Here is a 17,451-nt window from a genome sequence, read left to right as displayed (position 1 = left end):
TTTTTTCTCTCTCTCCCTATTTGCTCACACAATTGCAAGTAAAGTATGCACAGAAAATTCGGCGAGGCAGTATCGGCATAAACAAAGCGTAGGTATGAAAATGCCCTAACTTAGGAACAAGTATTTTTTATTTTTATACTTTGTGGGGCACGTAAAAAAGGGGTGAATTAATTGAATGGCGGGTTAAACGTCAAAACAGGTTGAAAAAAAAAGGTGCCTTTTTGGCCTTTCTATTTTTGTTTCCCCCTTAGTGGCTTTCTCACAAGAAAAAGGCTTCAGTGCATGCATACACTCACACGCGGGAGCATATATATTTCGTATGCCTTTTTTTTTTTTTTGTTAACCACCCGCCGTTCTTTCAAGCATAAATTGTATATGTATATACATATGCTGCCTCTATGTACCTCCCCCAAATGGCAATCGTTTTCCAAATGCCAAATAAACCCCTTGCGCCTTTTTTTTAAAATCTAATTTTTTTCGCAATCAGTCGTAAAAAAAAAAAAAAAAAGATAAAAACTTGTAATGCAATCGAATTAAACAGTTTTGCTTATTCGTTTTTTCTTTTTTTTCACTCCTTTTGTATGCACGTTGCGGTTGTTTTTTTTTTTTTTTATAACCTCTCTGTTTTGTTCATTATACATTCACGTGTTTTTATGTTTATTAATTTTTCATAAAAAGGACACATCCCATGTAGCGAACAAAATGACCCTACCCAGGATTGGCAATATTTGAAAAAAAAAAAAAAAAAAAAATGCGTGGCGGGTTGACAGTGGCACTACATTTTTTACTTCATTTTTTTTTCACAACATCGGTTAACTTTTTGCATCATAATTGAACTCTTTTTAAAAAAAAATCATTTGTTCGTGTATGACCTTTTGGGGAAACCCTTTTTAAATTGTCATTTGTGCGGCTCTTTAAAATGATCGCTTCTTCTATACCATTTTGCAATTCTGTTCACATTTTTTTTGCCAACCCCCTTTTGGTGGTTTTTTTTTTTTTTTTTTTTACCATACCAAGTGCATGTAAAAATAAACCGATCGTGGCTGAGTGCGAAGAGAAGAAAAACATGCCATGCTGCGTAGCATCGAAAAGGAACCAAATTACTGTGCCAGCATAAAACAAAAGCGTCAACAAAAGCGTCGTACTCTGATTGGGGCAACGTTTTGATTGCCGCGAAAGGTGATGGCAATTTTTGTTGAGAGCATATATGCCTTCACTCCGCTTCACATTCGTCGCCCCCCTTTGAATTTACAAAATAATGCGTACGAAGACGATGACCCATGTCTTGTGATAATGCCAGGTGGTACCAATGAGTGGGAAGGGGGAAGACAAAACGGGGCAGATGGGGGGCGATACAACGATAAATATATTGCTCTTTCGCCCCATGGAGGGGAAAAAAAAAAAAAAAAAAATCCAAGTCGAGGGAAGAACGCCCCTTCTCAACTCCATCACATGCACATGAATAGCTTAAATTTAATCACCGCGAAAATAACCAATCGGAACCACGTCCGCGCTGTATTCCCTAGAACAGTACACATGTTAAAAAGGTACATTTTGTGTACACGATTGGCAGGGCAAAAAGGAGACTTCAAACATGTGTGTGCATGGCTCACTTTTGTGGTGCGATTAAAGCTCGGCTTGCTGCTTCTCCCGAATTGTCGCCATCTAGGGGGCATAAATCCGATCGTTCACATTTTGCTTTCACAATTTGTAAGTAATTTTATAAAGGCAATCAAAAATGTTTTGAAAGGGATTCATAGTTAGAAAAAATAATAAAATAATAGTAATAATAGTAATAATAATAATAAATACGCCGCAGCAAAATTGACAGCAACAGAACGCGCTGCGTGGAATAAACGCGCAATTTCGCAGATATGTAAAGAGGGAGGAGTACCACTTGGACGATGCTGCGCTGAACGAAGGGAGCGATGCATGAGGTTGAAGTGGCGGTACGGCGACATGCCGAAGCATGCCATAAAAACGCAGAACAAATAAAAAAAAAAAATAAAAAAAAAAGAGGTACGTATAAATATATCCATACACATGAGAACGCGCTGCAGCGCTGTGTCCCCTCACGAACACGTAATATGAAAAATTTAAAAGGCTTTTTTTTTGTAAAAATGTCACAAGGAAAATACACTTTTTCATATTGTAACAAATAACAAAAGGGGGAGTTTGTTGGTGAAAAAATAATTAATTATCGTAATTTTCCCTAAATGTACATTTAGGGTCCTCTAAGAATTGTTAATTTTACACACCAGGGATTGAGCGGGATGGTACTGCTTTGTTCTTGGCTTCTCCTACGTAGCGCCTGCCACCACTTTGGCTTCTGCTTCTAATTGTAGCTGCACATTAATCCTTTGCGGATTTGCGTGGTTCCTTCCCGCCACCCGAGCGTACACAAACAAGGCAGCAGAATAGGTATACCTTTGCACATTTGCACGCTCGCACGTAATGTTGCTAAGTGGGCATAGCTTAAAAACAAATTCTACGCATCACACCATTTCGCCATGCGCTAACAAGATCACTGCTCTGGTGGGGAGCTCGCATTGGGGGGGAAGGGCAACTGGCTTGGAATTTGCGGCAGCAATCTCTGCTGGCCATTGCCGGCATTTCCCAGAGGCTGATTCATAGGTATGTTCATGGGCATCATTGGTCGTTGACTACCCATGGGCATATTGGGACCCCTAAAATTGGGGTTGACTCCAGGCGCTAAATTTTTGGACGTCCCAGAGTTGAGGACCATCCCCGTTGGCATATTACTTATCGGGTTGCCCATATTGGGATTGAAATTGTTTTGAAGCGGCACGTAATTATTCATCGGGATTCCTCTGCCTGTGGCCATTCCTTTGTTCAGCACGTTCGTCATGGATTTTTTATTCACAGGTGCTCGCTCGGCTGTAAACGAGACGATGTTTTCCCCTCGAATGAGGATCAAGCCGATCACTCGTTTGATTTCCTGCGGGGTGGTGAAGCACACAAAGGGTGTAAGAAGTGGGACAGAAAGTTTGCTCACACGGACGTGCATACGCGGGGGTGTCCATAAACATGCGGTGTGTAACAGATATGCATCAAATTAGGGGGGGAGATAAAACAGGTTGGTCTGTATGTGCCTTTTCCTATTCTCTCTTCTCTTATCTTTTTTTTTTTTTTTTTACTTCCCCCTTTTTTGGGAATAAACATGCAAACGCTCTCAAAACATACCTTGGATGAATTTTCCTGACTTTTCACCTTCCGGAATTCTTCTGCATCGACTAGTACTATGTTCATGTGCCTGTCATAGGAGAGGAATGTGCCGACGAAGTACCTCGTGTCACTTACGGTGACTCTCACTCTGTACTGTAGCCAATTTTCTAGCCTCGAATTCTTCCCCATTTTGTTCTTATCAAAGTCGCCCTTTTATTTATTTATTTTTTTTTCTTTCTTATGCGGCCTACGCTTCTAGCTTAGCCCTCTCGTTGTTTTTTTCTCTTTTCTGCGCTCTATATCTCTTTCTTTTTTTGTTATCATATCAAGAGAGTACTTAAAATTGTAAAAAAAAAAAAAAAAAAAAAAGGGAAGTATATTTTTGCTTCCACTTTGTTGCTTTCTTCCTCGTTCGGCATAAATTTGTTGTACCCTCAAAAAGGTGATTTTTTTTTTTTTTTTTTTTTTCAATTTCCAAACTGTGCAGCTAACCTTCGTGGATGCATTTCTCTAACGGGATTATTTTTCCCAGCTAGTGGCAGAGCACTGCTTCGAAATTGTTCTTTGTGCCGCATAGGAGAGGGCGTATAGTATAGCCCCACATGGCATGCGATATTCACACGTGAGCAGCACACCATGGCATGCGCCCAATCCGCTTCATTGGGAAGAACGTGAAAAAATTACGACAACAAAATGGGACCAAAAAGGGTTTAGCACGAAAAAAATTGGTGATGGCACCCTCGTTTTAATTGCAAAAATGGGAAACATAATGTGACGAAACGAACGCTTTGTTAAGTTCCCCCCCATGGGTATTCAGGCGGGGAGGTAAATATATACCCCCCTTGTGCATACGTGTTATATGCCCACTGGGGGAAAGAGAAAAAAAAATAATTCATAACACTGCATGACGAACTAACCTCCACTTGGGACACCCCAAAAAAGAGGAAACTGTCAAGAGGCGATGTAACATATTTTGGCGCAGCTACGATTTCCTTTTGAGAACTGGTGTGACGAAATGCTTCCACAAATTGAAGGGGAGGGAAACGCTCTCGTGTGGCACCGCGCAGGGGAGAGTCAACCCAGCCTGTACGTACCGTATGCATATGCACATATGTATTCACCAGTGTGCCAAAAAGCGTCTGCGCCAGAGGACCAACCGTTAAACGTGTCCGCAGCTGGGTGTGCGCGAGAACGCAGGGGGGGGGGGGGGGTTTACGCTTGTGGACCCATCTTCACAAACTCCGCACGTGCATGGGAAATTAGCGTCCTTGCAAAAGGGGCATATCTGCCGCTATGCAGAGGGCAAGGGGGACCGAGGCAGACCCCACCTTCCAGGAGACACCCATGAGCGAAACCACATCGGGGATGGCCACCACCGCCGCTCTGCCCACAATGGGCACTTCTCTTTGAGCGCTTCTCTTTGCGCACTTCGCTTCACGCGCGTGTCTACGGCGGTAGGGGGCCAAACTTGGGGAAAAGGAAATTAAATATTTGGCAGTAGTGGTGGACGTATAGCACCCGGATGTTTCCCTTCACAGCACTTGGCAGCAGCTCGTACTCCCGCGCATTATCCCTGGGAATGATCAATGTGCGTATTCCGAAATTTCTCGCAAGGATCATTTTTTCTACGAGCCCCCCAATTTTCAGCACATGGCCGTTAAGGGTTATCTCCCCAGTCATGCATACGGAGCTGCTCACCGCCGTTCTTAGGTGGTAGGACAAAATGGACGTAACGAAATTGACCCCTGCACTGGGCCCATCCTTCTTCACATCACACTCGCTCAAATTGATGTGCAAGTGTTGGCCCTGAAAATTGGGAGCTACCCTCTTTAGCAGCTGGGTGGCAAAGGTATTCGCGATGAGGATGCTTTCTTGCATGATCTTCCCCACGTTTCCGGTTATGACGATTTGGCCATTTGGGTGGGGCTCCCACGAGCGACTTCTCTGCAGCGGTTGGGTCCTATGGGTACCTTCCGCTGCCTTCCTCATCGCAAAAGGGGGGTTGCCACCTTCTATGAGGGGGGGCTCCACCATATCTGAGGAGGTGGCGACTGCGGCTATTCCTCCGCGACACGCATCTTCTGTAACCGTTTTCCCCAATTGGGACGAGCGCAACAGCGCTTGTGGGTGCATCGTCTCGTCCGCCATGGCGAATTGGCTCCTACTCCAGGAGGGATGCATTAGGAGGAGTTCCTCTCCCTGAGTAGTACACTTTGGCAATACCTCAGCGCAGTGCAGGTTGGAAGAACCTTCCGAGTGGGAGTTTCCCCACGCGAGGCCAACCACCTCTATGGTGACCACCTGGCCGCCATCCTCCGTGAAGGCGATCGACTTTATCATGCCCTCATGCCCACAGGGAGTGACTGCAATGCTCCCCCGCTGCTGGAGACGCTCGAAACTCACATAGTCGTGGAAGAGGTGCAAATTGTGGACGCCCAAATGGACTTTCCCCGTAAGCCCCTTTAGCAGCATGAAGGCCCTCCTCTTGTAGACGCTATAAACAATAGAGTAAAACTGCCGCAGGCCATTTTCGTTGGTATAATTTTGGATAACATAGAGGAGGAGCCCCTCCGAGATGTGCAGATATTCATCGGTAACTTTAGTTTCTTCCTGTATTTTTTTCTTCAAATAATTTTTAAAAATAAAAACCTTTTCCTCATTGGTGTAGGGATACACATGTACAACTTCCATTCTGTCGAGCAGCGTCTCTGGGATGTGCTCAACCGAGTTGGCTGTGCAAATAAAAAAGGCTCTCCCTATATTGATGGGGAAATTCACGTACACATCTTTATACCCCTTATTTTGTGAGCTATCGAAAAGATTTAGGAGAGCACTATATACGTTTCCATTTGTGAAGGAAATTTTGTCTAATTCGTCCAAGACGATTAGGGGGTTCATTACATCCGTTGAGATGAGCGCTTGAACGATTCTCCCTTCGTAGCTATTCACGTAGGTTCTTCTGTGCCCAATGAGTTCATTCATGCTGGTGATGTTATTCATGTTGATTATACAGTGGGGGAGTTGTAACGCCGAGCTGATGGATTTACAGATGGACGTTTTCCCAATGCCTGGGTAACCAACAAGGGTGAGTATTTTCGGCTTCACATTTTTATTTAGTATGTACAGCCCTACATATTCTAAAATGTACCTCTTCACTTGGTGTAATCCGTAGTGGCTTTTCGTTAGCGTCCTTTCGCATGCACTGATGTCTTCACACAGGGGGGCATATTTCCCAAAGGGGATGCTCAGCACGGTGTTGAGGTACTGATATGTTGACGCGTAATCACTGCAGTGTTCGCTGTACAGGGAGAATTTGTTAAGTTCGCGCAGGATAGCGGCGGAAGCTTCTTCACCCATGTGACTCCTCTTCGATTGAAATTTTGCAAAAAATTTATCGCTTAAAATTTCGTGGTCCGTTTTTTCCCCTATTTTTTTCTTCAAGTTGGAGATGCACTCCCTTATCATTAGCTTCTCCTTCTCTTCATCAAATTTGTTCTTCAAATTTGTCGATAATTCTTTTTTCATTTTTAAGAGAATAATATCTTCATTTAGTAGCTCCAAGCAGATGGCTAGCTGGTCCTCTACATCCTCCTTTTCGAGCAAACTCTGAAGGGAGCTACTTTTTCCCATCGTTATGCTGCCTACCAGGTTGACCAAACTGTATACATTTTTCACGTCATAATATTTTAGCAGTAAATTATATTCAACGCTGCATGCACTGTTCAGGTAAATAATTTCTTTTATTTTGTCTACGATCTCCATTTGGTAAGCTCTTATCTGTGGGTCCTTTTGTTGGCTGTACATTTGCCGCTTAATTGCGTCCACCTGGGCTGTGTTTCCCTTAACCCACTTTACAATTTTTACCTTTTCCGCAATTTCAATGACGACTTGGTGCATGTGTTGGGAGTGGTCCAATAGGGGGCCCCTCCTTTGGTTTCGCTCCCTCTCATCGTTGGAATTGTCCTTACAGGTTACTCCTTCTGTGGTATCCATTGAGCTACTCCTGTGGGGGGTCTTCCCTATGGGGATGCTTCTCCCCTCCGTTTCACCTCTCGGATGACCACCTTTGTAGAGGACCTCCCGGATAACCCCCACCGATCCGCAGTGGTGCACCTCCCCTACATCCTTAATGAAGGCTATGTCTTTCTTCAAAAAGGGCTTCCCTCCGATGGGAACATCCATTTTAAAGTGTGCCTCATTAAAGAGGCCTCCTTCTTTCTCATTTCCCACACTTTTTAAGAGAAAGAGCCCTATGTGCGCACTTTTCCTTTTGCACTTTTCGAAAAGCCTCACGAGGTTTCCATCCGCGTTCAGCACGTAGGAGAGGCCAGGAAAGAGGGGCTTATTTAGCAGAGAAAAACACTCCACTTCTTTCCCCCCAACGATTGCACTCACCAGTTGTGTGTCATTCTTTCCGCGCAGCTTTACGCACCGGTAGTGTTGTCGACCAGTTCTGCAGATTTCTCTTCTACATTTGAGCAAGCTAGTCAGGGGGCGCATCGTACACACACAAACACACACACTATTTCACTCCTCACTGCAGGGGGGAGTGAATCCCTCCCGACATGCACATCACTTCACCGTAGCAGTGTTCCCCCAAAGGGCTCATTTCGTATAATCGTTGTGATTGCTTTGTAAGCGGCAAAACGGTTCTACATCGTGGCGCGGTGTACACTTGGCGTCAGCTTATCACACGCGTGCGATTGAGTGTTGTCGGAAGGCTTCTTAACCCCGTAAAGCGAGTTAAAATGAGAAAAAAAAAAAAAAAAAAAAACAACTCACTGTTGCGACAAAAGGGTCGCGAAGAGGAAGCATCTCCGCGGTCGACACAAAAACGGGGGAAGCCCACAGATTTGTGGAAAAGCGCCCCAGGTGAGCTGGACTTTCCTGTGCAGGGGGGGCAGCATTTTTTCACAATTTTTTCACCATCTTTTCACCATCCTTTCACCATCCTTTCATTTCCTTTCCTTTGGTTTATTTTCTTTATTTTCTTTATTTTTTTTGTTCCCCCTCACTGCGGCAACTCCCACCTGATCGGCGCCATGCCGTGCCGCGTGAGAATCTCGTTGCACTTGTTAAAATGGTCGCAGTTGGCAAAGTGCCTCACGCTGAGGGGAGATGGGTGCCCCGCCTTTAAAATGAAATGCTTCTTCGTGTCGATTTTGGAGCATTTCTTTATGGCAAAGTTGCCCCATAGCATGAAAATGATCTTCTCCTTTTTCTCATTTATAATGTTTATAACTCTATCGGTGAAGGTCTCCCATCCGTAATTTTTGTGTGAAGCGGGTTTGTTCTCCTCGACAGTTAGAGATGTGTTTAGTAGGAACACCCCTTGCTCTGCCCAACTTATTAAGTCTCCATGGCTACTCGTCTGTTTTATTTCTTTTAAAATGTTTTTCAAACTTGGTGGGATTTTTATACCAATAGGTACAGAGAAACACAAGCCCATGGCTTGGCCCTTCTGATGGTAGGGATCCTGGCCTACAATCACTACTTTTATATTTGATAGGGGCGTTTTTAAGAAGGCATTAAAGACTAGCCGAGCTGGGGGGTATATCACTTTCGTTTTTCTTTCCTCCTTTATCTTCAGATACATTTTTTGAAAATAGCTTTTCCGTAACTCGTCTTTTAAGTGCTCGTACCATTCCGCGTGCATAAGGTTTTTTATTTCCTCGGCGTACGGGTGCGTGGCTGGTTCCGCAGTGCTTGTCTCCTTCAAGGTAGCTACGTCCGCTGTGTATGTCTCCCTATTACCGGTTGGCACCTCCCCCACGTTGGTCTCCCCATTACCGGTTTCCACGCTTGCCGTGTTTAGCCCCCCCTTAACTGAAGAGACCTCATCGGGGGCCGCTCCACCCCCCACAGCGTCGTCTATCTTTCTTTTCTTGCCACCATTGCCCGCCCCCTCCAACTCCTCAACACAAGTGCTCGTAACGGAATCGGACGAATTATTCGTCCCACCCTCATTACTCGTAATTATGCTCTTTTTCCTTTTAACAGGAAAAAAACTATCAATCGTTTTTTGAACTTTTATTTTATTCATTTGGACGGGCCCTTAAAATGGGGATCACAAAAGCGATAAATCTTGAGTCAATTTTTGAAAAAAAAAAAAAAAAATTAATCGTCGTGGCGACAAATTGGGGAGCATTCAAATGGGGACATTTAAAAAAAAGTTAGACACATAAGCAGACTGTCAAAAAGAGAAAATAAAAAATCACCAAATTGACAAATTCGCACAAAAAAAAAAGTGAAAAAAAGTGGAAATACTGCCCCAACTAGGGAATACTTAAAAAGGGGGAAAAAAAAAGGCTAATAAAATAAAGGAGGGAAGAAAAAAAAGTTATAACTGCTAATTTTTTCTGAGTGCCTTTTTGCTTTTTTTTTTTTTTTTTTACGTGGTCCCTTCAAATGTGGAGGCCCTTCCTTCTCACTTCAGAGTGGTGACAGGAGAGCTTACATGTGATTCGAGAAAACTGGGACTTTAGGCAGAAAAAGTTGTACGCTAGGAAGGATTAGTGGAGCATTTCTCAAATGAGAAGTGGGTGGAAACGGGGAGGGGGAGGGACGTGCAAAGATGTGTCCCCCGCAGCACTGTGCTATGTGTGACCCTTATCTTAATTTTTTCATTTTCATTACGCAGTAGGGAGATAAATCAAAAGTGAATCTTCCTGAAGTGCCACTTCGTAATGTATGTCTCATGCGATGCATTCATTTGTACAGAAGATCCTTCCCTCTTTCTTTTCATTTGCAAAAGGAATTGTAACGAAATTGCTAATCGAATGGTAGGCAAAAAAAAAAAAAAAAAATCCATCTGCTATTATTTCCCTTTTGCACATTCTTTTTGCGGTGAGTGTAAAACCGCAGAGCGGGCGCAGAAAGTTGCCAAAAAAATGTGTGAAACTTTGTCAGTAAAAGTGAAGGAGGTGATACACGCAAACGGGTAATGCCGAATGGAAATTTATTTATGCGGTTTTGTGGCCGTTCGATTCAGAGAACGTGCAAAAATGTAGCACAAACTTTAGCCTGGGCGCTTGGAAAACCGTTGCGCTCAAGTCCCTGCGCGGTTTATCTTTTCTTTGCTTCCCGCTTATTCCCTTTGCTTATTTTTTTAATGTCGGGACGCACAGTTGCGAAAGGGTGAAATAGTCTCTAACGGTTTCGCGGCGTTGTGTACTATCGAGGTGGTCTTTCGAAATTTAGCCCCATGTGTGGCTACTTACCCCATTTGAAGAATGGCCATGCAAGTTTTTCTTTTTTTTTAAATGAATCACTTCTGTTGAAAAGGCGTGAAGAGCGGCACACCCGTACGTGACGACGTTTTGTTTTTGCTTCTCCCTGTTTTGTACCCCCCCCCTTGCGTGGTTCCAAAAAAGCGTCAAAAAAAAATAGTTGGTCCTACGCGTGGCTCTATCGAATGCATTTCCGCGCACAGCACTTTGGAAAGTCCTGTAGACGCGCAAGATGTTCCAAAAATGGGATTCTGCAGCTCCCATTGGGGGAAGTATGTATATGTGAGCGTATACATACGAAAGTACACATGTACACCATTTTCACCCGTGCATATTCTCAAAAGATTGCGAATTTGCGTAGCCATTTTTGAAACTGCTTGGAAGGACGGGAATCAATTTTACACTTTTCACTATTTTGCCAAACAGCCACTGAGTCAGCCGTGCCATTTTTTTTTTTTTTTTTTTTTTTTTCCAGCCATTTTTACGCAATTAAATTTCACATGCGCCAAAATTGTCTGACCTGTTAATACACCTTTTAGCTGTTGTAAAACGGAAATTTTTTTTTCCCATTTCGCATGTAAACCGTTAAAAAGCGTTTCAAAGTTGGAATAAACCTCTGTTGGATTATCTCAAAATGGGTCTTTTAATTTTTTTCACAGACATGACACAGTTGTTATAATTTGTCCGGGTCTGTCCGCATTCAATTTGCGCGTCCTGCTCGGCAAAATGGGGCCATAGCGCAGTAAAGAGAAGCAAAAAAAAAAAAAAAAAAAAATCTGCGCACATTTGAAACCACTACACACCATTTGGTGTAATTCCCCCCCAGCGCAACGTCACTCCCCGTTTGTCCATCCTCTGGATGTGGCGCGTGGGTCCAACTGCGCTACGCAAACATTTGGCGAATACGTTTACCCACGCGTACCTTTCGTTGCGCCATTTTTTTGTTAAGGAAAATGCGTTTTTTTCATGGCCACCCCCTTCTACATAATGCCTGAAGACACACTCCTCGACTAGTCTGTCTCAATGGGAAACGCAGTCTACTCCGAAAGCACCTCTTCGTGCGCCTCTCGCGAGGGTAGTGAACAAAAGGGTGGCAGTGAAAAGGCCAAACACTCGAGCAGTGACAATGTGAGGAAGAAACACAAATCGGGGGGTACGCCCAGTGGAAAACCCCCCAAATGTCGCGAAAATAACAAAAGTGATCTGGAATTTTTGAAGACGAAAAATAGAGCAAAGAGATACAAACCAAGCAAATGTTTACTACGAAATTGTACCTTTCCAGTAAATTACAAAATTAACAATACTTTTTTCCCCCTCATATTGGAACTAAAAAATGAACCTCAGTGTAAGATAGTAATTGTGGGGGAACGCAGAAACACCATTGTTAAGGAAATATTAATTAAGGACATCCAAGCTATTGAAAGCTCCATTAACACGATAGACATTTTTTTAAAAGTAAATGACGACTATACAGAAGATAATAAATTCAGTTTATGCAGCTTTGTGCTGACAAATAATGGCGAAAAGGCAGCCTTCATCCATAACATAAAAATGTTATACGGATTGGACGTAGTAGAATATGGGACATTAAAATATAACAAAATCAACACGGAAGAAATTGAGGAAAAATATGTCTACGATAATAACATACTGAGCAAAGAAAACAAAAGGAACATTCAGTCGCTGCTGGACGATATTAATAATAACCTGTACAGAAATGGGGACCTTTTTGAAGAAGACCTCATCTTGGGGGAGAAGAAATTGAAAGAATTGGAAAAGGAAACATTACATTTGGGAGAAGCACATAATCCGATAATCATCCTGGGAGATATGCAAGACGGAGATGTTATAAAAGTGAAAGAATTAAATTCGATGCAGCAAAGAGATGTTAAAAAAAAGGAAAATCTATCTTACGACGATTTTACCCTTATTGAATGGTTTCTCTCGAAAAAAGTGGGATCCCACACCCACTTTAGAGAGCACGCAATCCACTGTGGTAGCCATTTTTTGATCAAATCTTACATGATAGGCTATTTCGTCAAAGCTAAGGTTTCCAAAAATGTCTACATTAATGGGAAAAAAACCTTCGTTACTTCCATTAGTGTAAAAGGGCCAGTTACAATAAATGACAACACCGCAAAACAGGTGCTAAGGCATTTGTCTAACGTCAGCGAATCGATAGAAGTGTACCTCGCATCATCCGACATTTATAATATTTTTTTTTCCATCATGGAACCAAGGATTAAAAAGCTACTTGGGTTATTTATCTTTTACCCTGCTCACATTTTCATCATGCGGAAGGGTCTGCGCTTCGCTATTACGCTCAACGGGGAAAGTTACTCCGTCGATTATTTGTGGGACTCCTTCTACTTAACTAAAAAGGACATTTTGTTCGACAAGCCCGCGGATTTTGTTCCCACGTACATGGACACCTCTGACATTCACTTGTATTTCGTGACGACCAGGTGAGGGGGGGGAAAGCGGGAAAGAGGGAAATGCGGAATAGGGTGAACTTGGGGGCAAAGCGGAATTGGGTAAATTGGGGGAGGGCTCCACCCCTGGGCAATTTAACCTATCCGCTTGCTATTACACTGTTCACGTTCTTTCTTGGCAACGCTTCATTCGCGGTGGTCGCTCATTTTTTTTTCATTTCTTCCCCCCTCATTTAGCCTCCATGGGGAAAGGATAAAATCCGTAATACGAGCCAACTCGAGCGACGACAAAGATGTGATCTACGCGACTGTTTTTTTTTGCAAGTATCAAAAGGGGCTGCGGGTTAGGCATGGAGCGATGTGGAGCAAGGGGGCGAAAGCAGCTACGTGCATATTTTTGTCCCCCGTCTTTGCCATTTTCCAGATTTCCCCTCTTTTTTTTTTCTTTTTTACGCTACCCCTCATTTGTTCCCCCCTACCTTTCCCACCTGCAGTCGTTAGACGAATTCATGCGTGACTCCCTCGCAGGGTCATACAGCAATTTTAAAAAAAAATTCCAGAACATGTTCGTGCAGCTAAAAGGGGAGAACTTACAGCAAATCCGCTTGGCTAACGTGTACAAATAGGGTGCAACTTTTGTCGAAAGAAGAAGTAGGGTTGGGGGAGGTGTCTGTCCACGCATCAATACGAGGGTTTACAACGATACGTTCGGTGCGCCAGTGGGATTATCCACCTGATGTAAGCGTATTTGCCTACCTACGCTGGAAAATAACTTTTCAACTTCTTTAAATTGTGGAAGGGTAAAAAAAAAGGCAACCCTGCATTGTGGTAATTTTTTTTTTGTTTTGTTTTTTTTCCACAAATTGGCTATTTGAGGAAGAGAAAAAAAATACTTTTTCGCGTACATTTTGCGCACTTTTTTTCGTACTTTTTCGCGTACATTTTGCGTATTTTTTTTCGTGCTTTTTTCCGCGCCATAAGCCTGCCGCGCTTTTTTCTCCGTTACATGTGATGCCTCCTTCGACCATGTTTTCCCTCGACCCGCATAAATCTCTGGCCCGCCATTTTGCATGCTAATTTGCATCACATAAGTATATATATGTATATGTATATTATATGTTTTTTTTTTTTTTTTTTTTTTTTTTTTCCATGGCGCGACGCAATTAACTACGTTTACGTAGCTACCCCTCGTTGGCAGAAAAAAACAGCGGCATAAACAGCCCCCTTTTTTTTTTCTTTTTCATTTTTCATAACAAGTTTGGTACGAATTTTTCCCAAATCGAATTCGTTAAATGCGTTTCGATGAATAGTCCTTCCTAACTTTGGAGGAACCCCTGACTCCCCTCAAATACAAAATGGAAGAAAAAAATTATTACGAGCATATGAGAACTTTGACGCACGCGACATTTTGCTTCGAGAATGAAGACCATACTTTAGGTAAATCATCAAAAAAAAAAAAAAAAAAAAATTGAAAAAGACCCCCGACGGGTTGCGCATCATTGTGGACGACAGACTTTTTTCCAGTTCTTTCTAACGAAGCGTCTAAATGATGCGCTTCCAAAGCGGGCGCCTCCCTCTACATAAATGACTGCTTGTGTTTAGTGGCTTATACTTGTTGGATGCGGCGCATGTTTGGGTGAGGCACAAAAGGTTTAGCAGAAATGGGGGTAGTGGTGATGGCAATGGTGGGGCCATGCGTGGGAGATATTTTAACTAATAGGGTTCCCCCAGTGGCATATCAAACATTCACCTGACTGGCGCGTGGGACCCACCCGTATAAGCACATGCATGCCAAGTGGATTTTTTTCTTTTTTTTTTTTCCTCTTCGTTTCCTCCCGTTGCTACTTTAAAGTATACCGTTTAAAGCACATTTCGATCATTTTTTTTTTTTTTTCCCAACACAGGCAACTGCTTACGTTGCATTTTGCTGCAAAAGGAGGGAGTGGAATTCGCGGGGTACACCGTGCCGCATCCTACGCAAGCGGAAATTAACCTGAGGATCCAGACAACGGGTAAAAATGGGAGGAGTGTCTGCGTGTGGAGTTTTCCGCCGCTTCGCCAAACGGGTGCACCTGTGTTATGCATGTATTTAAATATGCACCTTATTTGGCGCATCCCCCTTGATATGCTCCTCCATTTTTTGTATTTTTTTTTTTACCCCCTCTCCCTTTGAACTTCCCCATGCAGGCGAACCAGCCATAAACATTCTGAAGGATTCCCTAGACGACCTGTCCAACATTTGCGACATCATGTTGAACAAGTTTGATTCCGTGGTGAAACGAGTTTATTAATTTATTTAAAAATGTTTTGTTGTGCCTTCCCTTATTTTATATGTTTACGTATTTAGCCCATTAATGGGCCCCCCTCCACCCCTGTTATGTTTTCATCCCGTTTTTTTTTCTTTTTTTTTTGTTAATATGTGTGCAAAATGCTTTAAAAAAAAAGAAGAAAAAAACTCATAATTTGCAAAAATAAAATTTGCAAATTTGCAAAAGTAAAATTTCCAAGTTTGTAAAAGTAAAATTTCCAAATTTGTAAAAGCGAAATTTTCATTTCGCTGTTATCATCAATTTGTGGAGAACAAAAATTGTTCTTTGCAATTTTATTGAAATTTTATTTTTTTTTTTTTTTGTAAAAATTTATTCGAAATGGGGGCTATAAAAAAAGGAAATCTTTTCCTGTAACAACTTTAAGGACACCAACGCGAGGTCGAACAAAATGATGGAGCGTCTGTCCGTGAGGAGATGCCCCCCCAATGGGGGGGAGAACTAACCGATCATTGCTCCATTCCCACTTGTTATTTCAAAGAACGGATAACAATTGTGTTGATTGGGAAAATATGACCACTTGGAAGGGAGAGCGGATTAAAAAGAGAAGCATTTTTCCCTCTCATCCCGCGATACATGCGATTGTTTACGTGTGGTGTAAAAAACGAAAAAGACATCGATCCATGGGAACACATGTGTTACTTGCCCCTTTGAAAGAAGTCGCCGAAAATGGGGGTGACTCCTTTCCTTTCCACCCAAAAAGGCAGATGGCCCAAATAATGCCATCACAAATGAACCAATTGGGAAAAAATAGAAAACTTCAAAACTGTTCAGGCGAATTAAACTTTTTACACCCGGGAGGTCGACGCATAATTTTAAGGAGAGAATTAAAGGAGGGGAACATACATGTGCAAATGGAAAGATAACCAAATGGACCAGGAAAACTACTTAGCAATGTGAAAACCAATCAGGTGACCGATCAAGCAGATGCCAAAATTGGTGCCACTACGCGTTCAGCGGGAAAGCACATATGATGTCCGCGTGGGTCATTTATGCAGTATGTGCGTTTATTCAACTGCTTTCTCCCCTTCGACACATGTCAGGTTTGGGGCCAAGGGGCGCGCGGTGTACCCCGCCCGCATACGCAGTTAGAGGTGTGCGCACAGGCACAAGTAAATTGCGAATGAGCGCACGTGTGTATGAAGCAGTCGCGAGTTGCCACGAATGGTCACAAAATTGTCACAAATGTGTGCATCCACATGCGGCGAGTACATGTGTACGTACGCGCAGTGAACCAGTGCGCACGAAGGAGAAAACGAAAAAATAAAAAAATGAAAAAATAAAAATAATAAAAAATGGGAAAAAGGTGAAAAGAGGAAAAAACGAAAAGAGGAGAGAAAAAATATATACATACGTATGCCATACATCTGCGCACGCACAGCAGCATCGCAGAAGGCTTAACTTCTAAATCAAAATTACACGAACTTTTACGTGTTCTCCTTTGGGGCCCCCCACTTAAGAAGCGTAATGGCAGAAAAAAAAAAAAAAAAATTCCCATGCATATATTATATACGTACATATGCGTACGCGAGGAGCCCATGCAAATTTGAAAAAAACTTCATCAGTTGACGATACGCTTTCAAAACCCGATATGCCTCCTCGCATCGCTTCACCTCACCCTTTCGCATCATAGACAAATGTAAAAGAAAAGTGGGCAATTAAAATGTGCCATACAAAATGAAAAAAAAAAAAAAAAAAAAAACACAGCACAAAGGAGTGCTCTGCGTGAAGGGGTTCTTTTGATGAGAAAGGTTTTCCACTAGTATAGAATTCATGCAAAAGGGGAGAGGTGTATAATATGGCAAAAAAGGTGTGTTAACTGAAAATGCATCAAACATATGTATGCGCTTTGCACGGGGCCGCAAATTGTTAGGTGTTCATAAAAGTATCGTCAAAACGGGTGAAACATTTTGCGCCCCTTTTTTGGGGGGATCACTTGGGGGATCGTTTTTTCGATTATTGCTGTGCAATTATTTTTGTGCATACCTCCCCCTTTCGTCCCATTTTGAGCGCATTTTTTTGGGGACCCTGTGCGCATAATTTGTGTTCACCTTTGTGGTAATTTTTTTGCGTACCACTTCGCTTCACTTTTGCGTACCACTTCGCTTCACTTTTGCGTCCCATTTTGCATCACTTTTGCGTCCCATTTTGCATCACTTTTGCGTCCCACTTCGCATCACTTTTGCGTCCCACTTCGCGTCACTTTTGCGTCCCACTTCGCATCACTTTTGCGTCCCACTTCGCATCACTTTTCGCGCCACTGTGCCCGCACCTTCC

At 42.8% G+C, this 17,451-nt stretch overlaps 5 protein-coding genes across 5 annotated transcripts; 2 read left to right on the top strand and 3 right to left on the bottom strand.

The window, feature by feature from the left end:
* Positions 1 to 2,480: 2,480 nt before the first annotated feature.
* PVX_085710 (small nuclear ribonucleoprotein associated protein B', putative) lies at positions 2,481 to 3,533 on the bottom strand. Its single transcript, XM_001616755.1, has 2 exons — positions 3,205 to 3,533; positions 2,481 to 2,959 (listed from the first exon to the last, which is right to left on the bottom strand). The coding sequence occupies exons 1-2, from the start codon at positions 3,373 to 3,375 to the stop codon at positions 2,525 to 2,527; spliced, it is 606 nt and encodes a 201-aa protein (XP_001616805.1). The 5' UTR covers positions 3,376 to 3,533; the 3' UTR covers positions 2,481 to 2,524.
* Positions 3,534 to 4,632: 1,099 nt separating this feature from the next.
* PVX_085705 (ATP-dependent protease, putative) lies at positions 4,633 to 7,686 on the bottom strand (the record flags this gene model as incomplete). The annotated part of the gene is made up of 1 exon (XM_001616754.1): positions 4,633 to 7,686. One exon carries the CDS (start codon positions 7,684 to 7,686, stop codon positions 4,633 to 4,635), a length of 3,054 nt encoding a protein of 1,017 aa, XP_001616804.1.
* A 511-nt stretch (positions 7,687 to 8,197) lies between these two features.
* Positions 8,198 to 9,276, bottom strand: PVX_085700 (uracil-DNA glycosylase, putative; the record flags this gene model as incomplete). The annotated part of the gene is made up of 1 exon (XM_001616753.1): positions 8,198 to 9,276. Exon 1 carries the CDS (start codon positions 9,227 to 9,229, stop codon positions 8,198 to 8,200), a length of 1,032 nt encoding a protein of 343 aa, XP_001616803.1. The 5' UTR covers positions 9,230 to 9,276.
* A 2,162-nt stretch (positions 9,277 to 11,438) lies between these two features.
* On the top strand, positions 11,439 to 12,884 carry PVX_085695 (hypothetical protein, conserved; the record flags this gene model as incomplete). Its single annotated transcript, XM_001616752.1, has 1 exon — positions 11,439 to 12,884. One exon carries the CDS (start codon positions 11,439 to 11,441, stop codon positions 12,882 to 12,884), a length of 1,446 nt encoding a protein of 481 aa, XP_001616802.1.
* Positions 12,885 to 13,996: 1,112 nt separating this feature from the next.
* On the top strand, positions 13,997 to 15,374 carry PVX_085690 (RNA polymerase small subunit, putative). The gene is made up of 3 exons (XM_001616751.1): positions 13,997 to 14,284; positions 14,752 to 14,859; positions 15,035 to 15,374. The coding sequence occupies exons 1-3, from the start codon at positions 14,203 to 14,205 to the stop codon at positions 15,136 to 15,138; spliced, it is 294 nt and encodes a 97-aa protein (XP_001616801.1). The 5' UTR covers positions 13,997 to 14,202; the 3' UTR covers positions 15,139 to 15,374.
* Positions 15,375 to 17,451: the final 2,077 nt, after the last annotated feature.

The sequence above is a fragment of the Plasmodium vivax genome, chromosome 13 (assembly GCF_000002415.2).
Source record: "Plasmodium vivax chromosome 13, whole genome shotgun sequence".
Lineage (NCBI taxonomy): Eukaryota > Apicomplexa > Aconoidasida > Haemosporida > Plasmodiidae > Plasmodium > Plasmodium vivax.
This window is presented reverse-complemented; position numbering and strand designations above follow the sequence as displayed.